The sequence below is a fragment of the Cynara cardunculus genome (assembly GCF_001531365.2).
Source record: "Cynara cardunculus var. scolymus isolate 2C chromosome LG 15, CcrdV1, whole genome shotgun sequence".
Classification (NCBI taxonomy): Eukaryota; Viridiplantae; Streptophyta; class Magnoliopsida; order Asterales; family Asteraceae; genus Cynara; species Cynara cardunculus.
The window spans coordinates 9,287,799-9,309,827 of NC_037542.1; the positions used below are offsets into that span (position 1 = coordinate 9,287,799).

The window sequence follows — 22,029 nt, forward strand, 5'->3', positions numbered from 1 at the left end:
AGAAGAGTTTAGACTTTGACTTTCCAACACCGGGCATGTGTCTTCCTTCTGTAGAGCGAAGTTGCAAGCCTCCTCCTCATCTAGGAGTTGCCTGATCAGGTTCGTTTATTCTTTTTTTTGAGAATAGAAAGGGCCTCAGCGATGGAAAGAAAGTGTAAGCTCTCTGTATCTCCCTCAATATTAGTCCTAGATCAATGGATGATATGATTAGTTTGTATAAATTATATGGTTTGTAAATAAACCTCCACTATGTATGTATGTATGTATGTATGTATGTATGTATGTATGTATGTATGTATGTATGTATGTATGTATGTATGTATGTATGTATATATATAGGAGCGATCAAATGAAAATCATTCTCATTTGTAAAAACCGTACAAACCACCTTMATACGTCGATTTCATTGTTTAATCTTATGAATTTTTTTCATGAAATTGTTTAATGTTGTGAAATTGTTTCATATAATATTTTTTTGATGAATTTGTTTCATATATGATTATGAAATTGTTTCATATAATATTTAATGAAATTTTAATGAAACAGTTTCATGTATTTCTCTAAAATTAAATAATGAATATGATAATATCCATGATTAACACTCTCCACAATAAAAATGGTTAATCAACCTCTCATAATTACAAAAAAATGAAAAAATTATGATTGGTTGAATGAGGTTTTCATGGTTTTTACAAATTGAGTGTTTTTATTTGAACGCTCCCCTATATATGTATGTATGTATGTATATATATGTATGCATATATACATACAAAGACTTGGGATCACGTGAGACCAACATGTTTTATAAAACCCATGAGACCACTTTTTTTACACTTGAAACTTCACAGCAAAATGATGTAAAGGTAACATTCACATTGTTTTTGCTGTAAAAGTTCGGCTTATTTTTTTTACTTTCACAACGTTTTGCTGTGAAGTTTCAAGTGTAGAAAAGTGGTCTCACGGGTCTCACTAAAACATGTTGGTCTCACGTGAACCCAACCCTATGTATGGTTAGGTTCACGTGAAATCAGTCTGTTTTCGTGATATCACATTTTCACGCTTGAAACTTCATTAAAAAAATTGTGAAGGTATAAAAATTTGAACCTTCACAGGAAAAACATTATGAAGGTTACCTTCACATTGTTTTGATGTAAAATTTTAAATGTAAAATAATGGTCTCACGAAAACATCATGGTCTAATGTTATCCTAAGTTTATTATATATATTATTTCTTAAAAAGAAAATAAGAAATAGTCAAATTACCGCCATGTTTAACAGAATTTGGTAACATTTGTTGATGGAAGGGACCAAAATCAGAAATTGCAAGATCAAATTTGTATTAGGAGATGTTTGAGATTGCTTATTTGAAACAACTCATACTTTTCTACAAAATTTCTTATCAATTTATTATAAGTTATAATGATTTAACTTGTTTAAAAACTTTTTATTACTCGTTTGACACCGGTATAAACTGTTTATCCAAACACTCAAAAGTGTTTATTACCGATGTCACACCAAAATAAGTCAATAAATTATTTTTATACGTAATCCCAAACACCCCCTAGATGAATGCTATGGAGAAAAATAACAACAAAACTCCTTTTAAAATATCTTGTTTGAAAATTATATATTTAAAGATTTATAGTTTATTATTTTGGACAAAATGCAAAAAATAACAACCTATTTTCATAATTTTTTTTATTAAATATCTTATTGTTTCTTCAATAATTTCTGATCTTTAGTGGACCTCTCAAGTCCCCATGTTCCTCGAATGGATCCCTTGTTTGAGAAGGTTGACCGAGAGGCTCGACTAGAAAGAATAGGCGGATAAATTAACATTGTATTTTCAGTTTTTCTTATTTCAACGATATACTTTTAAATTACTTTTTATTAGAGCATTGTACTTTGAAAATTTTACCTATTATAACGTTGGGTAACCTTTGATTTAAATTTATACATTATATTAAATTTCCATGCGACCTCACTGTTCGCGAAGATTGTCCATATATACTATGTTGCTGACATGACAATTCTTATTACAACATTGTAGTTTCAAAATTCTTTTATTATAGCATCACCAGTTCTTATTACAACATTGTAATTTTAGTTTTAATATTTTATTATCTAAATATTGTACATTTAATCAAACATGTTTACATGATCTCTGTTCCTAATCCTCAACTTTAATTAAAAGTTTAGTCTCCAAAAATTGAATTTATAACATGGCATAAATTATCAGGTTTCCATGTCATGTCATTGTCCACATATGATATTCACATGTAAAATTTTGTTGACGTGACATTTATTATTACAAAATTATACTTTGAAAAAAATTTAATTATATCTAATAGATATATTAAATGAATTAGAAAAATTCTAAATTAATTCTTTCACATACTAATATTAAGAAAACTATTAGAATTGTAAAACACAATTTATCTCGTTTACATTTTTAAAAAAATATGTATTTTTTAAGAAAAAAAAGGAACTATTATGTTTTTTTACCAAAAAATATCTATCTTTAAAAAAATATATTATACTTATTTTAAAAAATTTACTTGACATATAAATATATTAAATTAATTTTTTAAATTATTCATTAATATAATAACATTAAAAAGCTTATAGAGCACAATTTATCTCTCTAACATTTTAAAAAACATTTTAGAAAGGCTTTAAAGATGTATATTTTTATGAACAAAATAAAATAAAAAGTATTACTTTTTTTTACAAACAAAATAGTTATCTAAAAAATAAATCATATTTATTTAAGAAATAGTTACTCTAGAATATTTAATTTGAATACAAGTTAATAATAAAATATAAAAAAAATTGAAATGTTTTTTTTAAATCATAACAATGAATTGTGAAAATCGTTAAAAATAATTTGAAAGAATTTTTTTTGTCTTTTTAAGTTTTAGTCGGTTATCAAAATGATTTGTCATCTGCATTACGTCATTTAAACCAAAGAAACAAAAAAAAATGAAAGAGTTAACTGGTTTAAAAGGTAACAGATCAACCGTTGCTATAACGGGTAGATTTTTCAAAATATAAAACCCTAGTAAAAAATAATTTAAAAATATATTATTGTAATAAAGAAAAATAAAAGTATAATGCTATTAATAATTTTTTTTATAAAAATAAGTTATTATTTCATACATTTAACCTCTTAGGGTGCGTTTGGTTTGCAGAAATGTTTTTGAGGGATTTGGATTCCCAGGAGGGATTTGGATTCCATGGGATTTGGATTTAAAATCCATCATCTGTTTGGTTTGCAGGATTGGATTTGAAGCATTTAACCTAATCTGTCAAAATTGAAGCATTTAACCTAATCTGCCAAAGTTGAAGCATTTAACCTAATCTATGTTCATGTATATTCAACCTAATCTGTCAAAATTGAAGCATTTAACCTAATTTGTGTTCATAATGTAGAGATAAATCGAAAAGGGGAAAAGGGGAAAAGGGATTTACCTGGAAGGGCGACGCGACGGTGAGCAAAGGAGACGAAGGGCGACGCGACGGCAACGGAGACGAAGGGCGACGCGACGGTGAGCAACGGAGACGAAGGGCGACGCGACGGCAACGGAGACAAAGGGCGACGGCGGTGGCAACGGAGACGAAGGGCGACGCGACGGTGAGCAACGGAGACGAAGAGCGATGGCGACGGCAACGGAGACGAAGGGCGACGGCGGCGGTGAGCAACGGAGACGAAGGGCAACGGAGGAGACAGCGATGAAGGTAGAAATCGGTACCAATGGAGGAGACAGCGATGAGTCGGGCAAGCGATGAAGGATTTCAAAATCCCATGTATTTTCAAAGGATTCTCAAATCTAGTGTTGGTGGGATTTCAAGTGAATCCCAGGATTTGAAATCCTATCATTCCTACAAACCAAACGTGGGATTGGAATGGATTTCAAATCCAAATCCCTCCAAATCCAGCAAACCAAACACGCCCTTATTTTTTAAGTATCAAAATATAAACTTTTAAATAAACAACTTTTTTTAAGACTTTAAGACAACTAAATAAACTAATTTCAATTATATATCTTTAAATATGTTTCTAAAACAACTTTTTCAGGTTTTTAATTTGCTCTAAAATTTCTATTATGCAGTTTCCATTAGTTAAACATCTATACTTAATTAAACCAAAATTACATTAAAAATGATAATATAATTGTTACTGAACTCAAATTTAATGATCATTTTTTTATTAACATGAATATCCAACCCGCCATGTGAGCCGACTAATCTTAGGATGATCACTCGCTTCGCGGGCCCGGAGTCACCGTATTTGAATATCCGTGACCCATAAGGGGATTTTTATTCCTCCTCAGATTCGAAGCTGGGACCTCCAGACACTTTTGACCTTTGGAGCCCAAGCTCAAACCAATCGGACACCACCCTTATCGTTCTCAAACCACTCAAATTTAATGACCCTTAGATACAAACCAGAGGTTTCTCTCTATCCCATCAAGTTAGCACTACATACAAAGAATACCATTTTCTTTATTGAATTACACTCCATAAACCTCCATCCATCTCAATTACAAGTTTTCTGAATAACAAAAACAACATCCATGTTTCCTGTTATCGAGTTTGATACGAAATGGCCGTTTAACGACTTCGGGTAAGCAATAAACGCACCCATCAAATCCCCATTTCCAAAAACGGAATGCCAATATCGACATGGGGGGTGGCATATAACCGCATCTGCTTCTTCTTGATGATTATAAGTTTCTTCATGCAGCACCTTCTATACCTCTGCTAAGCCCTCCACTTGTTGGCCTATAACATTTACACAATATATAGTCTCAGGGGGTGATTACTACCTGCTTACCGCCTCTTATTGGGTAAGAGGCATCTACATGGTCAGAAGAGATACTGTTGTTGACCAAGCCCCTCTTACCGGTCCATGATGCTGACTGGTAAGTTAAAGGGAGGGACCCAGATCACAGTCTTACTCGGTCAGTCATTAATACCGACCCGATTAGTATTTACCCAATTTATGCTGGTAAACGGCCCCTTAGGGGATGATCCATCACAGCTATGGATGTCAATTTAGTTGTTATCCACATTTCTATAAACTTCAATATCAGAGAGACACTTACAGTCCGTTAAACACTTTAATGGTATCGTAGAAAAACCATTGGAGCGTCACAACAGGTCCCACGAGTGCAACTCTTATAGAAAGACTTCTAGTGAACAAATTTACGAGCCCAATGCTCCTTGCAGCCTGTAAACGATTCCCATATTATTACGCTTGATATCTTATTCGTTTATCAAGTTCAAAAGGTAACGTACCTGCAGCACCGTGTTGGCCTTTTTGTTATATAGAGTCGACACTATGTTATCGGCTGGATTTGAAATTACAGTACCCACGGCTCCGGCAGTATACCCTGCCAAACACGTCACCCCTAGTTGTTGAGTCCTTGAACATTCTTCCTTTCTCTTCTGAACAAACTTGCGGTAAATAAGGTCGACTGAATGCTCAAATGTTGAAAACATGATCATCGAGACTGCCAAATCACAAATTTTCGGCAAAGAAAACATGTTAGACAAAGAACCGGTTAACAGATCGCTCCTATACCCCAAAATGTAGAACGACTGTTTCCGTGATGACCTCCAGCTTGCAAAAGGTGTGTGCGAAAAATATATATAAACAACAAATTAACTTAAAGAACGCGAAGACAAAGGCATATTACATGGAAGATTACGCCCCCAAAGCGGAAGGAGTCCCTTGTAAAAGCTGAAATCGTTTATAAACGAGTTGTTACTTTATTAAATAGACAAGCAAAGATTACGATAAATGAGATACAAATCAATTATTTGTATCCAAAAAAAGTGTTGCAACGTAGTTCCACCGTTCAATGCTCACTTGCCGAAACTGCAAGTAATCATTGCACGTTGGGAGCTCTTCATGCACATCTATTACTCCCTTTGCATCGACGACAAAAAAAAGGGGACACAGTTTTAGAAATACGTAATTCTTCCTTGTTTAATAAACTAAATGACAATTTTACCCTTAATAATAGAAATCTCATAATCAAGGGTAGAATTGGAAAGTTTTGGGACCGAGGGAGTATTACATACCCAGAAAGTCCTTCTAGTGCATATAGTTTCGGGAAGCCATCAGACAATCCCTTTGCGAAATTGGGCTGCGTTTGAACACGAACTTTGACAGCTTCAAACGGACAAAGCGCCATATCGGCAAATACTTGAGCAGATGCACTGCTGAGGAAAAATACGACACTTGGCCTTTCGCCCGTCAACACGTCTGAGTAACATGTTTTAAAGAATTCATAGAGACCGAACTTGAATCCACCTTGAACACCATAGCCGAATAGTTTTGTAGACCAACCTCTCCATAGAGACGAAGGGCCTTCTTCTTTCCATAGAATATTCAGACCCGACGCAATACTGTGAAACTTGATTGGATTCACCTGAATTGAATTGAAATCGGTTTTGGTTACCAAGTATTATTAGGGGTTAGGGTTTATGATTCAGGTTCAGTTACAAAGATTACTCATTTGTGACCCAAACATTGCAAGTTCAACACATCTATGAAGAATATGAGTATGACCCATGATCATCATGGTTGTGGGGGCAGGTTATATCTATTCATTCTGCAATGACGCCCACCATCCTTACCGGCTAGGTTAAAGCCACGGGGGCATATGAGGAAAATAATAAAAGATGCAACAAGGATTGCCCCTCAAAAAGCCAAGGTGCACCAATTTGCCACAGTCCATTCTTGAACGAGGTGCATTTGGGTATGATCTAAGTCAAACAATTGTAAACTTGAGGACATTGTGTCATTTTATATTCAATTAGAATCAAATTATTTTGCAGAATTGACTGTGAAGATGATCTGCAGTTCATGAACAAGACATTGGTATTTCAAAAACTCCGATTGAACAATTGTTATAAAAATGGTAATCATAAAGGAACGATGCAAAACCAAGAATCCATAGAAAGGGTAGTATTTGACCTGCATATTGACCTTCAAGACATCGAGAGGGGTGACGGCGAGATGGGTGGCGCCGGCACTGAACATTCCGCCGGCGGTGCATATCCCGTAATAACGATACCCACCTCCTTCCACCCCCAATTTTTTCCTGAAATCATTCATTCCCCTTGTTCAAAGAAACCCCGTATCCATTAAAACCCAGAAGATCTTCAATGTTCAGGCGACTTTTTAGGGTTTATGTTATGATTCGAAGAGAGAGAGAGAGGGGTTGGTTAAGGGTTTTAGGGAAGAAAAGGGAAACTTCTCTTGATGGAAATACATCCACGATTGCAATGACAAATGCAAGAGAAAGAGACACGTGAAAGAAGTCGGTGTTCGACTTTTTTGCTCCAAAATTCATGGGAATTGGATGCAAACTTGATAGGGACTGCAATGTGTAGCCCAATGGCTTTGAATTCATTCCATTTCCATTCTAGAAACCCTTGACAAATAACCACATGATTTTTGTCTACCCTTGGAACCGTTCCCCCCATAAAATGCAAAACGGCAAAACCAATTAGTTAAGTGACTTCCTTTTGTTATTTTCTCCGTTTCTTTTCTTTTGGTTTGTTTTAGGGGTGTTTGAGATTGCTTATAAAAATAATTTATTGACTTATTTCAGTGTAACATCAGTAATAAACATTTTTAAGTGTTTGGATAAACAACTTATAATTGTGTCAAACCGGTAATAAGGAGTTTTTGAATAAGTTAAACTATTCTAACTTATAATAAGTTAATAAGGACTTTTGTAAGAAAACATAAGTTGTTTTAAGTAAGCAATCCCGGACAAGATTTTGTAAATTTCGATCTCAAAATTTATATGTATTTTTTATATTATAATATGAGTCTGTTAGGTCATTTCATAAGCCATAAAAGATATATTGTAAGTATTCATGATTTTTGTTGAGTAGGTGCATCTTTAAGGTGAATTAAAAACTCATAAAGTTGCCCGATATGTTTTTATTTCAATTCCACTGTTTTAAGGTATTTTTTTAAAATAGTTTTTGGTTGATTTCAAAAGATGCTTCCATATTCTTTGTCGATTTTGAGATATTTTTTTGGTTGATTTTTCAAGATATTTTTTCGGTTTTTTGGTTGATAAACCTTCCATTTTATAACATCCTGGAACACCCCTTAAAGATGCACTTTTCATACCCTAAAAAAAATTCTACTAGCAAAAGTAAATTGAACAAGTACAGGGGAGCTGCTCAAAGGTACATGTCTGCCCTTGTTGGCAGACTGTCAAGCATATTTCACAAGCCGATGTCACTACATTAATCTAATTAAGAAAAAGTACATTTTTGCAAGTTATTAAAAGGTCATTTATAAAATCTTGGCCATTTTGGTCCAATTGAAAAAAAAAGGATAAAGTGAATATGAGTGAGCCATTTGACTACTTTTATTAATTTCTCAAACTGAAAATAAATAAGTGATTCTAATTGAAATGTACTAAAATAAAACGACGTCCATTTTTCATTTCTATTTATTGAAATAATTTGAAAAAAAGGCCCAATTATTTTTATTTCGTACATATTTTGATTACTAACACGTAAATTGTGTGATTATCTGTGATGTGGATGACAAGTTGTGAAACGATACAATCTCACATCAAATCAAGCAATTGTAACATGGGTTAAAAACTGTTTATCATGTAAAATTGGCACGAAATAAGAAAAAAACGAACGTTTGTTACATTAACTAAAATTCACTGTTACACTGAACATGAATTAAGACAAATTTCATTAGATTTTCATACATATTGTCTTAGTTCAAACTTTTAATGTTAAAGATCCTATTTTTATAAAACCAGTTAAATATATGGGTTTGTAGCATAGATGTTACTTGTAAAACCCTCAAATCTCGAAGAGCGATTAATTTTTTTTTTTTTGATAAAACATCAATTAAAAGGTCAATTCCTTTCTACAAATCAATACTTGATTTCCTCAAACAAGAAGTCCGTATTCAACATCAACAAAATAACAAACCAAATCTCACATAATATCTAAGCCAAGGTCGGGTGTTAATAAAACTCAAATGCAATCGTTATTCCAAAATGCAGAACACGTTCCCAAATAGTTATTTCTTTCTCGTGTATCTAACTAGTACTCAACTCTTCACAATATCACTAGTATCATTTTCCAACAAGGACCTGATGCACATGCCAACAAATAAAAGATGTTAGCCTTAACACTTAGTGAATTCAAGTATTTTTTATCATAATTATAAAAATAACACAACCGAGAGACTGCTTATTTAAAACATAATTTCTCAAATGAAATGTTTTTAAATATAAAAGTAGCATCCTTCCAAGAACCCACCATTTTCGTGATGAAACCTCAATAACTCAATTGCCCATATTATATGAAACCAAAACACAAACTCACACAACCATAAATAAAGCATCAATAATGCCTATGAAGACCAAATGTCTATTTCTAGTTACAATACGAGAATATTTATCCCATTCAAAACTGACTTCTATGTCTATGGATTCATTGCTTACAATCTAAATTACATGACTACAATTGAATGACAAACACACTCAAAACATGTAATTCCAATTAAAGATGTTATAATTGCATATCACTTCCAAAACTCAACATTGAGCAATTTAAACAAGACAAATGTCCTTAAAACTCATTTGAGTTAAAATCAAACCAAATAAACTTGAAGACTCACTTGACTATTCAAATAAATTTAATATAAACCAATGACTTACAAATACTCAACATTTAAGCAACTTAATTATACACTAAATCATCATCACTAACTCAAAGGTCAGACCAGAATCCCGAAACGAGTATTTTTCTCAAATCCAAGCTAATATGCTCCTCAACTTGTCGAACTAATCCAAAACGAGTCATCATAACCCAAAACACATTTAAAGAGTTTAATAAATCTCATGATCCAGAACACCACAAAATCCAACAAATTAAATCATGCTTATTTTTTTGAATGACTTATAAATGTAAATACCCAGAAATGCATTAACATCAAATAGTCATTATATAACAAGTATATCATCAAAACGCACAAACTTTATGTATTATCATCAAAATATCGAAAGACTGCAAATATATGTACTTTTTAAAATTTTATGAAATCAAATGTTACAAAAATGTAAATTTCATCAGATAATCAACACATTGGTTAAATATCAGTAAAACATCTTAAGACTCCAAAATAGACATTTTTGGCATGTACAAAGTTTTCACAAAACAACTTGAAACTCACATTGGTATGTTAAATGAAACCTAGGTTTCAAATCCACAAATCTTTAGCTTACAAATATTGAGACTTGATATCCACCATTTACTAGCAAAAAAGGTAAAAACCTCAAAATCTCCCAAAATGCTTTAAATTGGTCAAAACCCACAGATGTGTAAAATACACCAATAGGGATATTCTAGGAGACTACAATAAATTATTTGATAAGTATAAAAGTTTAAAATGAACTCATGAATGGGTTGTTAAGAAAACCCTAAAATATGGTCAACAATGATGAAAAGATGATGATGAAGATGAATATCTTGAGTTTCAACCCACAAGACTTGAATCTCTACTTGCCAAGTTCTTAGATGCTCTTGAAGAATTCGATTTGGAGGAGGCAATGATTAAGGGTCGAAAAAGAAGAGAGAAGTGAGTTGGTGAAGAAAGTAATAAAGAAAAAGGCTAAAAACCAGATTTTAAGGAGTTCCATGCCCAGGCCCATTTTTGGCCCAAACTTTGTAAAGGACTCGGACCCACGCAACTAAAGACCTCACGGCCGCGAGTGGTGCAAATTCTCAACTAATTTTGATTTTTCGTCAAATACGATGCCCAATCAAACCAACACTTAAAATACTTCTTCAAAGTTATTTTATGGTTAAAATACTTATAAAAACTTGAAATTAGACTTGCCCAAAAATCTGGATGTTACATTACTTGAATTCAATTTCAACCTATTCAAGATCACATTTGATTAGTGAAATAGATTTTCAATTTGTATCAGTTATCAGTTATATATTTAAATATTACAAATGTAATTTGTATTCATGTCTATCTAATATTTTTATCTCTAATCATACAATAATGTGGACATATTGTATTCTTTTTAAAGGAGTGGACGTATTGTACTTATACATCTATATATGCATGCATGAATATTTGTATACGTGTATATATATATATATATATATATATATATATATATATAGACACACTACAACGATATTTGGCTTCGTGTTGTGCAAGTATGTCATCTCGGAAACAGTTGGATTATATCTTAAGCTCTATTTGTTTGGTTTTAAATTAATGAATATATCAGTTATATTTGGTTATAGCACATGAGTGGATCGTGCAGTGGGTGTGTCGGGTTCGAAAGTCTATCATCTTCCTCCTCCTACCACCTATGTCTCCAATTAGTCTCCCGCCTTTGTCTTATCATGGTTCTCGTCGTAGTCTCTTTGAGAATTTTCCCCAAAAAAAAGAAAGGGATAAAAGTGCGAAGCGGATTGCTTCAGTTTTTTCATGAAGCATGAATACCTGCTCTTAAAGGTAAGATATAGACCTTTGATGGGGGGGCTCGCCTTCCTGCGTTGGTCCTCCGATAATCATGCAAGCTACCATTCCATCTATCATATCAGTCGGGTCGATCCGATTCATGAATGGATTTTTCTTGTCTTTTATCGTTTTCTCAATCTCTCTTTCAATAGTCTTTCTTTAGAGATATGTGTGGGTTCAATCAAGTAAACATATGAGCCCTTCCTTTAACTAGACAAAGGTCCGATATAGGCCCAGATTATGTATATATTGTAAGCATATGTCTTGTATATAATTATATGAAACAAAGTTTTGTTAGATACCCAAAATTAATTAGGAATTGGAGAACAATTTATAATGTCATGTCTCTCTTTAGAATGAATCCTCGTCATGAGTAACATATTCATGATGAATATGGATATGTTATTGGATGTTTTATTTATCATGAATACACATTCATGATAAATATGTTACAATATTCATGATGATTGAGACATGTTCCTAATAAATATACTATGTGTCGTGTATTGTCCACCAGTTCCTAATGGAACTTGCTAACATATACATAATATATATATATATATATATATATATATATGAGAACTCATAGTTCATATATGCATTTGTTTTACCATCTATTTGTAAAAGTTATTAAATTACCTTCTATCTTTTACATATCATGCGAAAAATTATCCAGTGTTTCAGAGTTAAATCCACAAATCTTGACCAAATGAAAGGTTATGATCACTTTTCTAGTTTTTTAATGCATCTATATATATATATATATATATATATATATGTATGTGTGTGTGTGTGTAGAGAGAGAAGGGGAGGTTTAGAAGAAAACCTAAAAAAACTAATGAATTAGTTATAAAGAGAGGGAATCAAATCATAACCTCAAAATTGATGAGAAACCCAATTTCAAATATATAATGATTTTATATAAGGTTAGAATTCAATAATATATTTATATATATATATACAAGTTGATTATTATATAGCACTTGTCATTTGTGCAATTAATACAATCAAATCTCAACCATCCATTTCATTTGATTAATATGTGATTTCATAGAAGTTTTGACTGTTTCCTAATATAAAGTATTGATTATAATTAATAAATCATATTTATCTTCTATAAATATTCAAATCATAATAAATGAACTCTCATCATTTCCATAAATATCTTAATTTATTGGGTTGCATTGGTTGTACAAATGCGATAAGTTGTATTTGAAACAAACTATATATATATATATATATATATATATATATATATATATATATTTGTTTTATACTAATTTTCACGGTTTTTAAAGTTTTTAATGTTTTAAAATGATCAGAGTTCATTTTTTTTATATATATATATATATATATATATATATATAATTTAAATATATTTATTTTATATCAATATATGTATTGTTTCACATATAAAACTATATAAATTTACTAATTTTCACGGTAAAGTTTTTGATGTTTTAATTTGATCTTTTAATATTCTCTCTCTCTCTCTCACACACATAGGTGATTTATTATGCAATCATTTACATTTATACAACTAATACAACTCAATCTCAACCATCCATTTAATTTGATGAATATGTGATTTCATAAAAGTTTTGATTGTTTTCTAATATAAAGTATTGATCATAATTAATAAATCATAGTCATCTTCCATAAATATTCAAATCATAATAAATGAACTCTGATCATTTCCATAAATATCTAAAGTGATTAGGTTGCATTGGTTGTACAAAAAGAACATGGTTGCATTTGAAATATACCATATATATATATATATATATATATATATTGTAAATTATATTTATATTAATCTCAAATTTAAGTTTTAATTTAATTAAATGGTAATGTATTCAACTTATTTTAAAAATTAAATATTTTTCCAAATATAAATACGATAACATATTTAATTAAAATGCAAAACTAACAATAAACCACAAAAACATAATCAACGAACAAGTTAAAATTACATAATAAAAACCGACATCAAACTACTAATAATCTAATTTAATCTAATTTTCTAGAAAGACCAGTAGATTAAAACAAAGAGAAAGAACAAGAGAGTACAAGATTACAAGCAACAGTCCGGAAAACCACGAGAAACAACACCACAGACAAAAAACAAAATGACCGCAACCAAACGTGAAAGAGCCCCACAACAACTAAAAAAAGGCTAATATTATTGGCATTTGGAGAAGTAGTCCAAGAGTCCCAAGATTAGGAGAAGAACTTACACCTTAGAGATATCCAACCAAAAGACTGGAGACTAAGGGGGCGTTTGATTCGTAGAATGGAATTCGATGAAATTGGAATTCATCAAATGAATTTGACTTTGAGGGAATAGAATGAAATTTGATGGAATTTGACCATGCCTTGTGATTGCGTTTGGTTGCATGAAATTGGAATGAAATTCTTAACCGGATTGGATTTTTTTTTTTTTGGTTCACGGAATTCAACTTTGGAATCAGAATTAAATACCAACAAATGACCTTTTATGATTTTTGAATAACGGAATTGGACTAGTGATATCGATAGCTGGTTATCATGAATCGATTCCTTGATTACATATGTTGTCAATCGATCTCGTATAGATGGAGAAATTACGAGAGAGCGAGAGCGTACCAGATGGAGATCGAACCAGAGATCAATTAGATGAGATGGTAGACGCAACGTTGAATGAATTTGGATTAGGGAAGAAATTTGTCAGAAAGGAACTGAAATCCGAGGGTATTGCCGTGGAATGTAAAATTTGTGAATGAATGAATGAAATTATTGGAATTGAAAGGATTTCATCAGTTTTATTCCATGAACCAAACATTGTATTTAGAATTTGGTCAAAGGATTTGGCCATTCCAATATCTTTCAATTCCATCCAAATCCATGAACCAAAGAAAATATGTCACGATCCATACTCCAGCTTGCCAAATATTTTTCGAATATCACGTATTACAGTTACCACTATCGAAAGAAATCAGCTTCGGTAAAGAAGATGGAAAGAAATCATCCAAGTTCCACCGTTTGAAAATATTTTCCCACAACTCCGGCATATTTGCAACAGAGAATACAATGTTCCAACGACTCGATGAAATCGTTGCACAACAAACAAAGAATGGAATCGAGAACGATTCCTTTGGCGTAATCGTTGAAGAACAGGAAGCCGTCCAACAAGGCTCTCCAATTGAAGATGTTGATTTTCTTGGCTCTGTCTTGTTCCATGGTGTTGAATAACCGTTGATTGAAGCCGGGAGAATGTTGATGTCGACCATATTCCTAAGAACTTTAACTTGGAAGGTTTCGTCTTCATGTAGGAACCATCGATCCTTGTTCCCGTCAAGAGTATTTAAAGAAACATTTTACAAAATCGAAGAAACGTCATTAAGCTCATTTAGGGCTCTCCCTTTAGGAGTGCGAAACCAACACCAATTCCAAACCCAAGTCCCATTAAGCCACTCCCCACGATCAAAGACTTTTGCACTTGGATTTGTATCAAGAGCATAAAGTCTCAGGTATCTCTCACTAATTAGTGCATTAAAAGCACTTAGAGCATTTGTCTTTAGACATCCCACCAGAACCTGAGAGGGTTCACCAGGGATCATCGCTAACAAAACGGTGAAGTAAAATATATGAGATTTTAACTAGGAAGTGTGAACATTAGTTTATCTTGAAGCAAAATATCCAAGAGTTTACGATCGAGAACTCTAACATACAGATTTTGCCATTGATCCATGACGTTATCCGAAATGAGGAACCTATCAAATTCACTAAACTCGTTTCCGTTCACTTCTCTACCCCGGACAGAATATCAATCAGATTGTCTGAATGAGTTCATCCATTTGGAATTGAAAACGGATCCTAAATTGTACCAGAATCCGATTGAGCCCCATAAACATTGACAAAAGAGAGAGTTTCTTCAAAAATGTTTCCACTAAGAAGCCATCATCATTGTAGGCTTGGTTAGCATTCAAAAAGTTGGCACCAAACTTACCATTTGCTTTAACTTGACCAACACCCAAGTTCTGTGAACCCCAAACGTGGCCAATCCGATTTTCATCAAGGTCTCAACATTTTGGAGAAACAGTGCCATAAATTTTAAGTTTATGCATGCTAATAACACACTTATCCAGATTTTTCCTGAGAAAAGACAAACCTTTTTTCGTTTGGAAGAAATTTCGAAAACGTTAGTCGGAGGGTTTCCAATGAGACAGGTATAGCTTTCGGAATCGTCATCGAATCCACCTGCTCTTGAAAAGGCCAATCTTCCAAAACAAGAACAGAGAATTTGGAATCTGGAACTTCAATATTGATATTTGATATGCTCATGAATTATCGTAGTTCTGATGAGAATTAGCCTCCTCTAAAACACAGTTTTTTAGAGTTCAGACTTAACCACAGACATGGGTTCCAAAGCATTGAATATATTAACGACAAGGGTGGTGCATGATTGGTTTGAGCTTGACTCCAAATGTCAAAAGTATCAGTCCTAGGTTCAAATTCAACAAGGAATAAAAATCCCTTTGTGGCTACGGAGGTTCAAATGCGATGACTCCGGATTATCTACAAAACAAATGGTAACACTAAAATTAGTCAGCTCGTATAACGGGTTGGATATTCAAGTTAATAAAAAAAATCATTGAATATTCGTCCAAACATAGACTAGTATTTGTTGATGTTATTCTTTACACCAAATTATGAATTCAACGTATTATTTAATGCTACCACCTATTGCCTATTGCCTATTGGAGATGTTTTTATATGTCACTTAATTGGTGACACTAAAGAGTGTCAATTTTTTGCACTATTTTTATTATATTTAAGTCACCATTCCTGATGCAGCCGACATTTTACATGATTTATAGTAGGGGTGAGCCTGCGGAACCGGGTACCCGCCTGCGGAACCGGAACCGCCGGTTCTGGAACCGGAACCGATATGAGTGGTTCCGGTTCCGGTTCCTAAAATAGGGAACCGATTGAGAACGGTTCCGGTTCCGGTTCTCAATTTTTCGGAACCGTTAACCGCCGGGTACCCGCCGGGACCGGTTCCGGGACTGGGTACCCGGAACCGGCGGGTACCCGGTAATTTTCAATAAAAAATTAATTATTATTTTTGATATTTTTTTATGAAATTAGGTTTACTTCTTATTCTTATCGCCATCAATGTAAACTACTAAACTCCATTCATCTTCTTGACTTCTTCACTCTCCATTTCTTCATCAGATGACTCATTGACAATCAACAATTCAACATCTTCACTCTTCATTTCTTCATYAGATTCTCCCCTACACGAAGAACGCCGGTTGCCACTCGCCATACACGAAGAACCGGTCGCCGACCTGTCCGATTCCATACGAGTTACGAGTTGTCCCGGGTTACATACGATCTCTCCGATTCTCCCCTCCTTCCCTCCATCGAAAGCACGTCGGTCGTCGGTACCCGAAGAAGTTACGCCGGTCTTCATACACTAATCAGGTAATTTAACACACTTTACATTATATTTTTTTCCAAATCTAGTTAACATTATATTTTTTTCCAAATCTGGGGTAGTTTTATATTTCATTTCTTGCAAATATGGGATAGTTTTATATATATAATGATTGCCTGGTTAGGAAGTTTCATGACTTTTAAATCATTTGTTTAAGTGACCTATGATGATTGCTTGGTTAGGAAGAYCTCATCTCCAGAATGATAGAACCAAGATTCATATTGTGGATCCTGTTATTTGTTTTGTGAAGCTAACTTGTTCTTAATGTACAAAGAATCTTGGTGTTTACCTGAGTTTTGCTGAAGGTGTTTTTGAGGTCACCAACTAGTTGTAACATGTGGGATTCTAAAAGTACAATCGTCATACCTATGAATTACTACAGTCTTGGTAAAGTAGTACTTAAAAATTTTCAATGAAGAAGCTGTGCGCACAAATAACAATTTCAGTAACAAACTAAAATAAATAAATTAATGAGGTAGGGCTTTATGGTAATGATCAAATGTGGCATCTAATTGCACCCAAAATGAATTTAGGTCTTTCGAATTGATTTACTGCATGACCAAGCTTGGTTTCAATCTTCATGTGGTTCCTCTTATTTCCCCTAAACCCATAGTTGCCACAGGACTCAGTAAAGGGAATGGTGCAATCTCAATTTTGGCAATGTTTTATTTTTTATTTTTGAATAACAAAATTTTAATATTTTAGGAAGCGGGTACCCGGAACCGGAACCGGTTCCCGGCGGTTCCGGTTCCGGTTCCAAAAATTCAAGAACCGCTCTAACCGGTTACGGTTCCGGTTCCAATATTTCAAGAACCGCCGGTTCCGGTTCCGGTTCCTATCAAAAAAGGCGGGTACCCGCCTATGCTCACCCCTAATTTATAGTAAATTAAAATATTAAAAAAATAGAGTGCTCGAGCTAAATCTTCATTTTTTTTAATTTAAATTAGTTTTCTAACTATTTTTATCGTGGATTAATCCATAATTTAAAAAAAAAATCAAATTCAACACGGATATACAATTGCGATGGTAAACTAGTTAAATTTGATATTTTCTTGTTTTTTAGATATTACGGACCTGGATATCGAAAAAGTAATGACGTGAGATCAACCCACAAAAGAAATGATTAAAAACCAATTTAAATGAATAGAATGATTATTTAAACTAATTTCTAAAAAAAAAAAAAATATCACGATATTAAGAAAAGAAAAAAAAGAGTTGGCCCTTGAAATGATTAACGTATTTACCTCAAAACCCTCTTTTATTTTGAACGGTTGATGATCCCACCCACGTGTGGTTGATAGATTCCTGCATCCGTTAATTTGTCGTTTTTAATTATTTTTCATCTCTCATATTTTATTGTTTTTATGAGTTAATTTAGAAACCCATTTAAGTATTCGTATCATTTGATTATAATAAATAAAGGTTTTAATATTTTCACAACCGTATAATTTCTTTATACTATGATCGAGGAACGAAGCGATAGCATGTGACACCGTATTGTATAATGTAGCTCCGTCCCTAAGTTAATCATTGTCGATCGAAAGTTCTTAAATAAAAAATTATATTTTTATAACAACCTACTTTTTACATTTTTTGTCACATCATTTTCCAACTCATTAAAGTGTCATTTACCGAACGCTTACTCGGGTAAGCACTTATCAAGTAATGTTACCTTACCGGATGAATATGATAAGAACTAAGAATTTTATTCGATAAGAGTAAAACAAGGAACGAAAGTCTTACCCGGTAAATGAGAGTGACAACTTTTACCATGGTTAGTGCTTACCTGGTAAATTGTTGCATACGATTTTGTTTTTGTGGACTAAAATCTTACCCGGTAAGTAAACGATAGTCTTGAATTTCATGGGTAGAGAAGATTATTGCTTGCACCAATATTTACACCATTTTTTTATGGATTTGGTATAAGATTTTTTCTTTTTGATTAACCTAGATATCCAACCCGCTATGCGAACCGACCACAAGGGGATTTTTATTTCTTCTTGGATTTGAATCTGTGACCTCCTGATACTTTTGATCTTTGGAGCCAAGTTCAAACTAATCAGACACCACCCTTGTAGTTAATTTGGTATTAGATTTAAGGTTACCTACCGGGGATGTCCTATAAGAACCTCCATTAGAGATATGCTTGTAGAGCATCTGTAACAGGAACTTCAAAATGGATTTTGAGCAAGTTTTTTGCTACAAGAGATTCTCCAAGAAAATTCTCTATAATGGAAGAAAGTAGCAAAAAGAGTGTAAGATTGTCAAATTTTAGAAACTCTCAAAAAATAATTATCATGAAAGAGATATCTTTTTTTTTGTTATATCAATAATAAATCTTGAAATTAAAAGTTTAGGAGAAATAAATAATATTTAATTAAATGTATGAAATATTTCTAAAATATAAATAATTTTGTAAACTCAATGTCCCGGCTATTCACGGAACGTGAGAAGCAGATGATTAATCATCTGCTTCCTCTGGAATGAAGATGGATGAACACGCAAATTGCTGCAATAAGCCGCCTCTCCGCTACGAGTTTGACGAGGACCTTTGTTTTTCAAGACAGAAAAGCTGTTGGAGTTAAATATAATTTTTCTTTTGGAGATTTTGAATTTTGATTCTAAATTATAGAGAATGACTGGAGATGCCTTTATGTTTCTTGAGTTTTTTTCTTGGTTTTGATCCCTACAAGTACAATTTATTTATTACAAAAAAACGTGTGGTATATATTTTTGCTTAGCTTTCATCCATCTCATTAATGGTTGTTAACTTTCGGTCATTAAATCCCCATATACCTTTCACATAAGGGCATTTTAGTCATTCTATATATAAGTGTGACGTGCCATCTAAAAGAATCTAATATCTTTCTAGAAAACTGAGCGAGTAATAGTATGTAGGAAGCAAAGATTTGTCAGAGTAGGATCATTTGTCGAATTGAAGGACAAGGAAGCAATGGTGATAGCGATGAAGAGGAAGGAGGGAGGGAGGGAGGGAGGGAGAAGAGATGGGTCCATGATTTGTTCAAATTTCAAACCCTTGTTCAACTCCTTGACACACTTGCTCAATAATTTCTCGTCTTTTATACTCTTTCACAAAAAGTTTCTCCGAATGTCACTCCACCTCGTGACCTCGGTATTGACGAGCTCGAAAGAATAGAGAAGAAATTAAAGGGATAGGATCCACGATTTGTTGCAAGACCTATCAAATACGAAAAATAAATATGTGGTGTTGGATAAGAAGATCAAAGAAATCGGGTGAAAGAGAAAGAAGGGGTAGCAAAAAATTGAATGAAAGAGAGAGGGAGAGAGAGAAATCGTCAAATAGATGAGCAAAAGTAGAAAAGGGAAATAAGTATTGAATCCATAAACGCTGATAAAAGGGATCGAAAAGCCTATAAATGCCATCCTACTCTCGTGTGCAAGGCACATGAGGGAGTTAACGAGAGAAATGGGAAACGGACCAAAACACTCATCTCCCCAACCAAATTCACTTTTTAGCACTTTTGGGACCGAATTCCCCCTTTAACCTGAGTTTACGTAAACGTCTTGCCCATCTGAATAGAGCCTTTTTTTTCAAATTAAAAGAAAAAGACAAAAAAATTACGCAAACAAAAAAATTAAACTGAAAATCGAGTTTACGCAAATACGTAAAAGCATTTTATGCATTTGCGTAAACTCTGTCTAAAATGAAATTCGATTGACAAATGACTAAAAACTGAATTTAGTTGGAGAGATTACTATTTTAGTTAATTTCCGAAAAAAAGATAAACGAAGTTGATGAAAGGGACCAAAATCAGGCAAAAACTGGTACCACATGTTTTCAATAATTAATAAATCATGGGGGACCAAACCAAGAAAATTTAGGGACCACAAATACCAAATTCATAATTTATTTTTCATTTTGTTTTTCAAACATCAGTTCATTGTGATTGACCATGTTTTTTGGGATCGGTGATGAATTCATGTTAAATTTGAGTTTTATACATGTTTTTAATGATTCTCAGCATGAGATTTATAGAAGTTGGACCTATTAAAGTTCGATATCGATAGAGATCGATATCATTTAATACATGTTTGATTTACGGTCCATTGTGTTTTATGTGTGATGCATGCTCGATATACGCTTGTTGTTGAGTGTAGCGATTAAGACGATGAAGATGATGACATGGATTAGCATGGGTTATAATCATATTATTTTTAGAAAATTGTCTGATAAAAATGACACTTAACCAAAAAAAGAAGTTAACCAAGGTATAAAAAGGACCACTTGCTCAAAGAGCAACTTATTTAGTAGCATTTTGTTGTTGATGATTATGAATAGAATAACCAACTCGAGAAGCAAATATTATGTAATATGAACTGCTCAGCTCTATCACAAATATATTTATTAGACGGTTTTCCAACAATATACAATTGTTTTCATCTGATCCGTCATAACTTCATGATTCTGTTTCATTTTTTTTAGAATTAGATACACTTTTTACCTGAAAACATCTTTATAAGTTTGTTATGAACAATGTTGAACACATTTTTTATCTACACTCTAATGCTTTGTGTTTTTAACTGTATACATTAATTGGTCGTATTAGATTGACATGTACTGGATTATTTTATAATTTAATTAGATATATTGCTTAGAGGCGTTTGATAAATGCTTATTGGGTAAGCACTTAGGAATGTTCCACTATATTTGGGGTCCTAAAACTACACATGTATGGCTATAGATTGACTAGATGAGTAATAGTATATATATATATATATATATATATATATGCATGTATGTATGTAGTTTAAATGTTTATATCATACATTATATTAAAAGTCTTACGTTGGTTTAAATCACGACGTAGTATAAGAATTCATGTAAATAGATTCATTTTCTAACATTGTTCAAGAGTTAGAATCTGAAACAACCAAATCAATTAAAAGGGTAAAACCCTAAAATATTATAATTGGGTTAAAGGTTAAAACATATATAATTGGTTAAAGACTGAAACAT

At 32.8% G+C, this 22,029-nt stretch overlaps 1 protein-coding gene across 1 annotated transcript; it reads right to left on the bottom strand.

Moving 5' to 3' along the window:
• Positions 1 to 4,585: 4,585 nt before the first annotated feature.
• Positions 4,586 to 7,210, bottom strand: LOC112528430 (mitochondrial phosphate carrier protein 1, mitochondrial-like). The gene is made up of 6 exons (XM_025139456.1): positions 6,989 to 7,210; positions 6,091 to 6,440; positions 5,703 to 5,746; positions 5,302 to 5,516; positions 5,109 to 5,233; positions 4,586 to 4,785 (listed from the first exon to the last, which is right to left on the bottom strand). The coding sequence occupies exons 1-6, from the start codon at positions 7,127 to 7,129 to the stop codon at positions 4,740 to 4,742; spliced, it is 921 nt and encodes a 306-aa protein (XP_024995224.1). The 5' UTR covers positions 7,130 to 7,210; the 3' UTR covers positions 4,586 to 4,739.
• Positions 7,211 to 22,029: the final 14,819 nt, after the last annotated feature.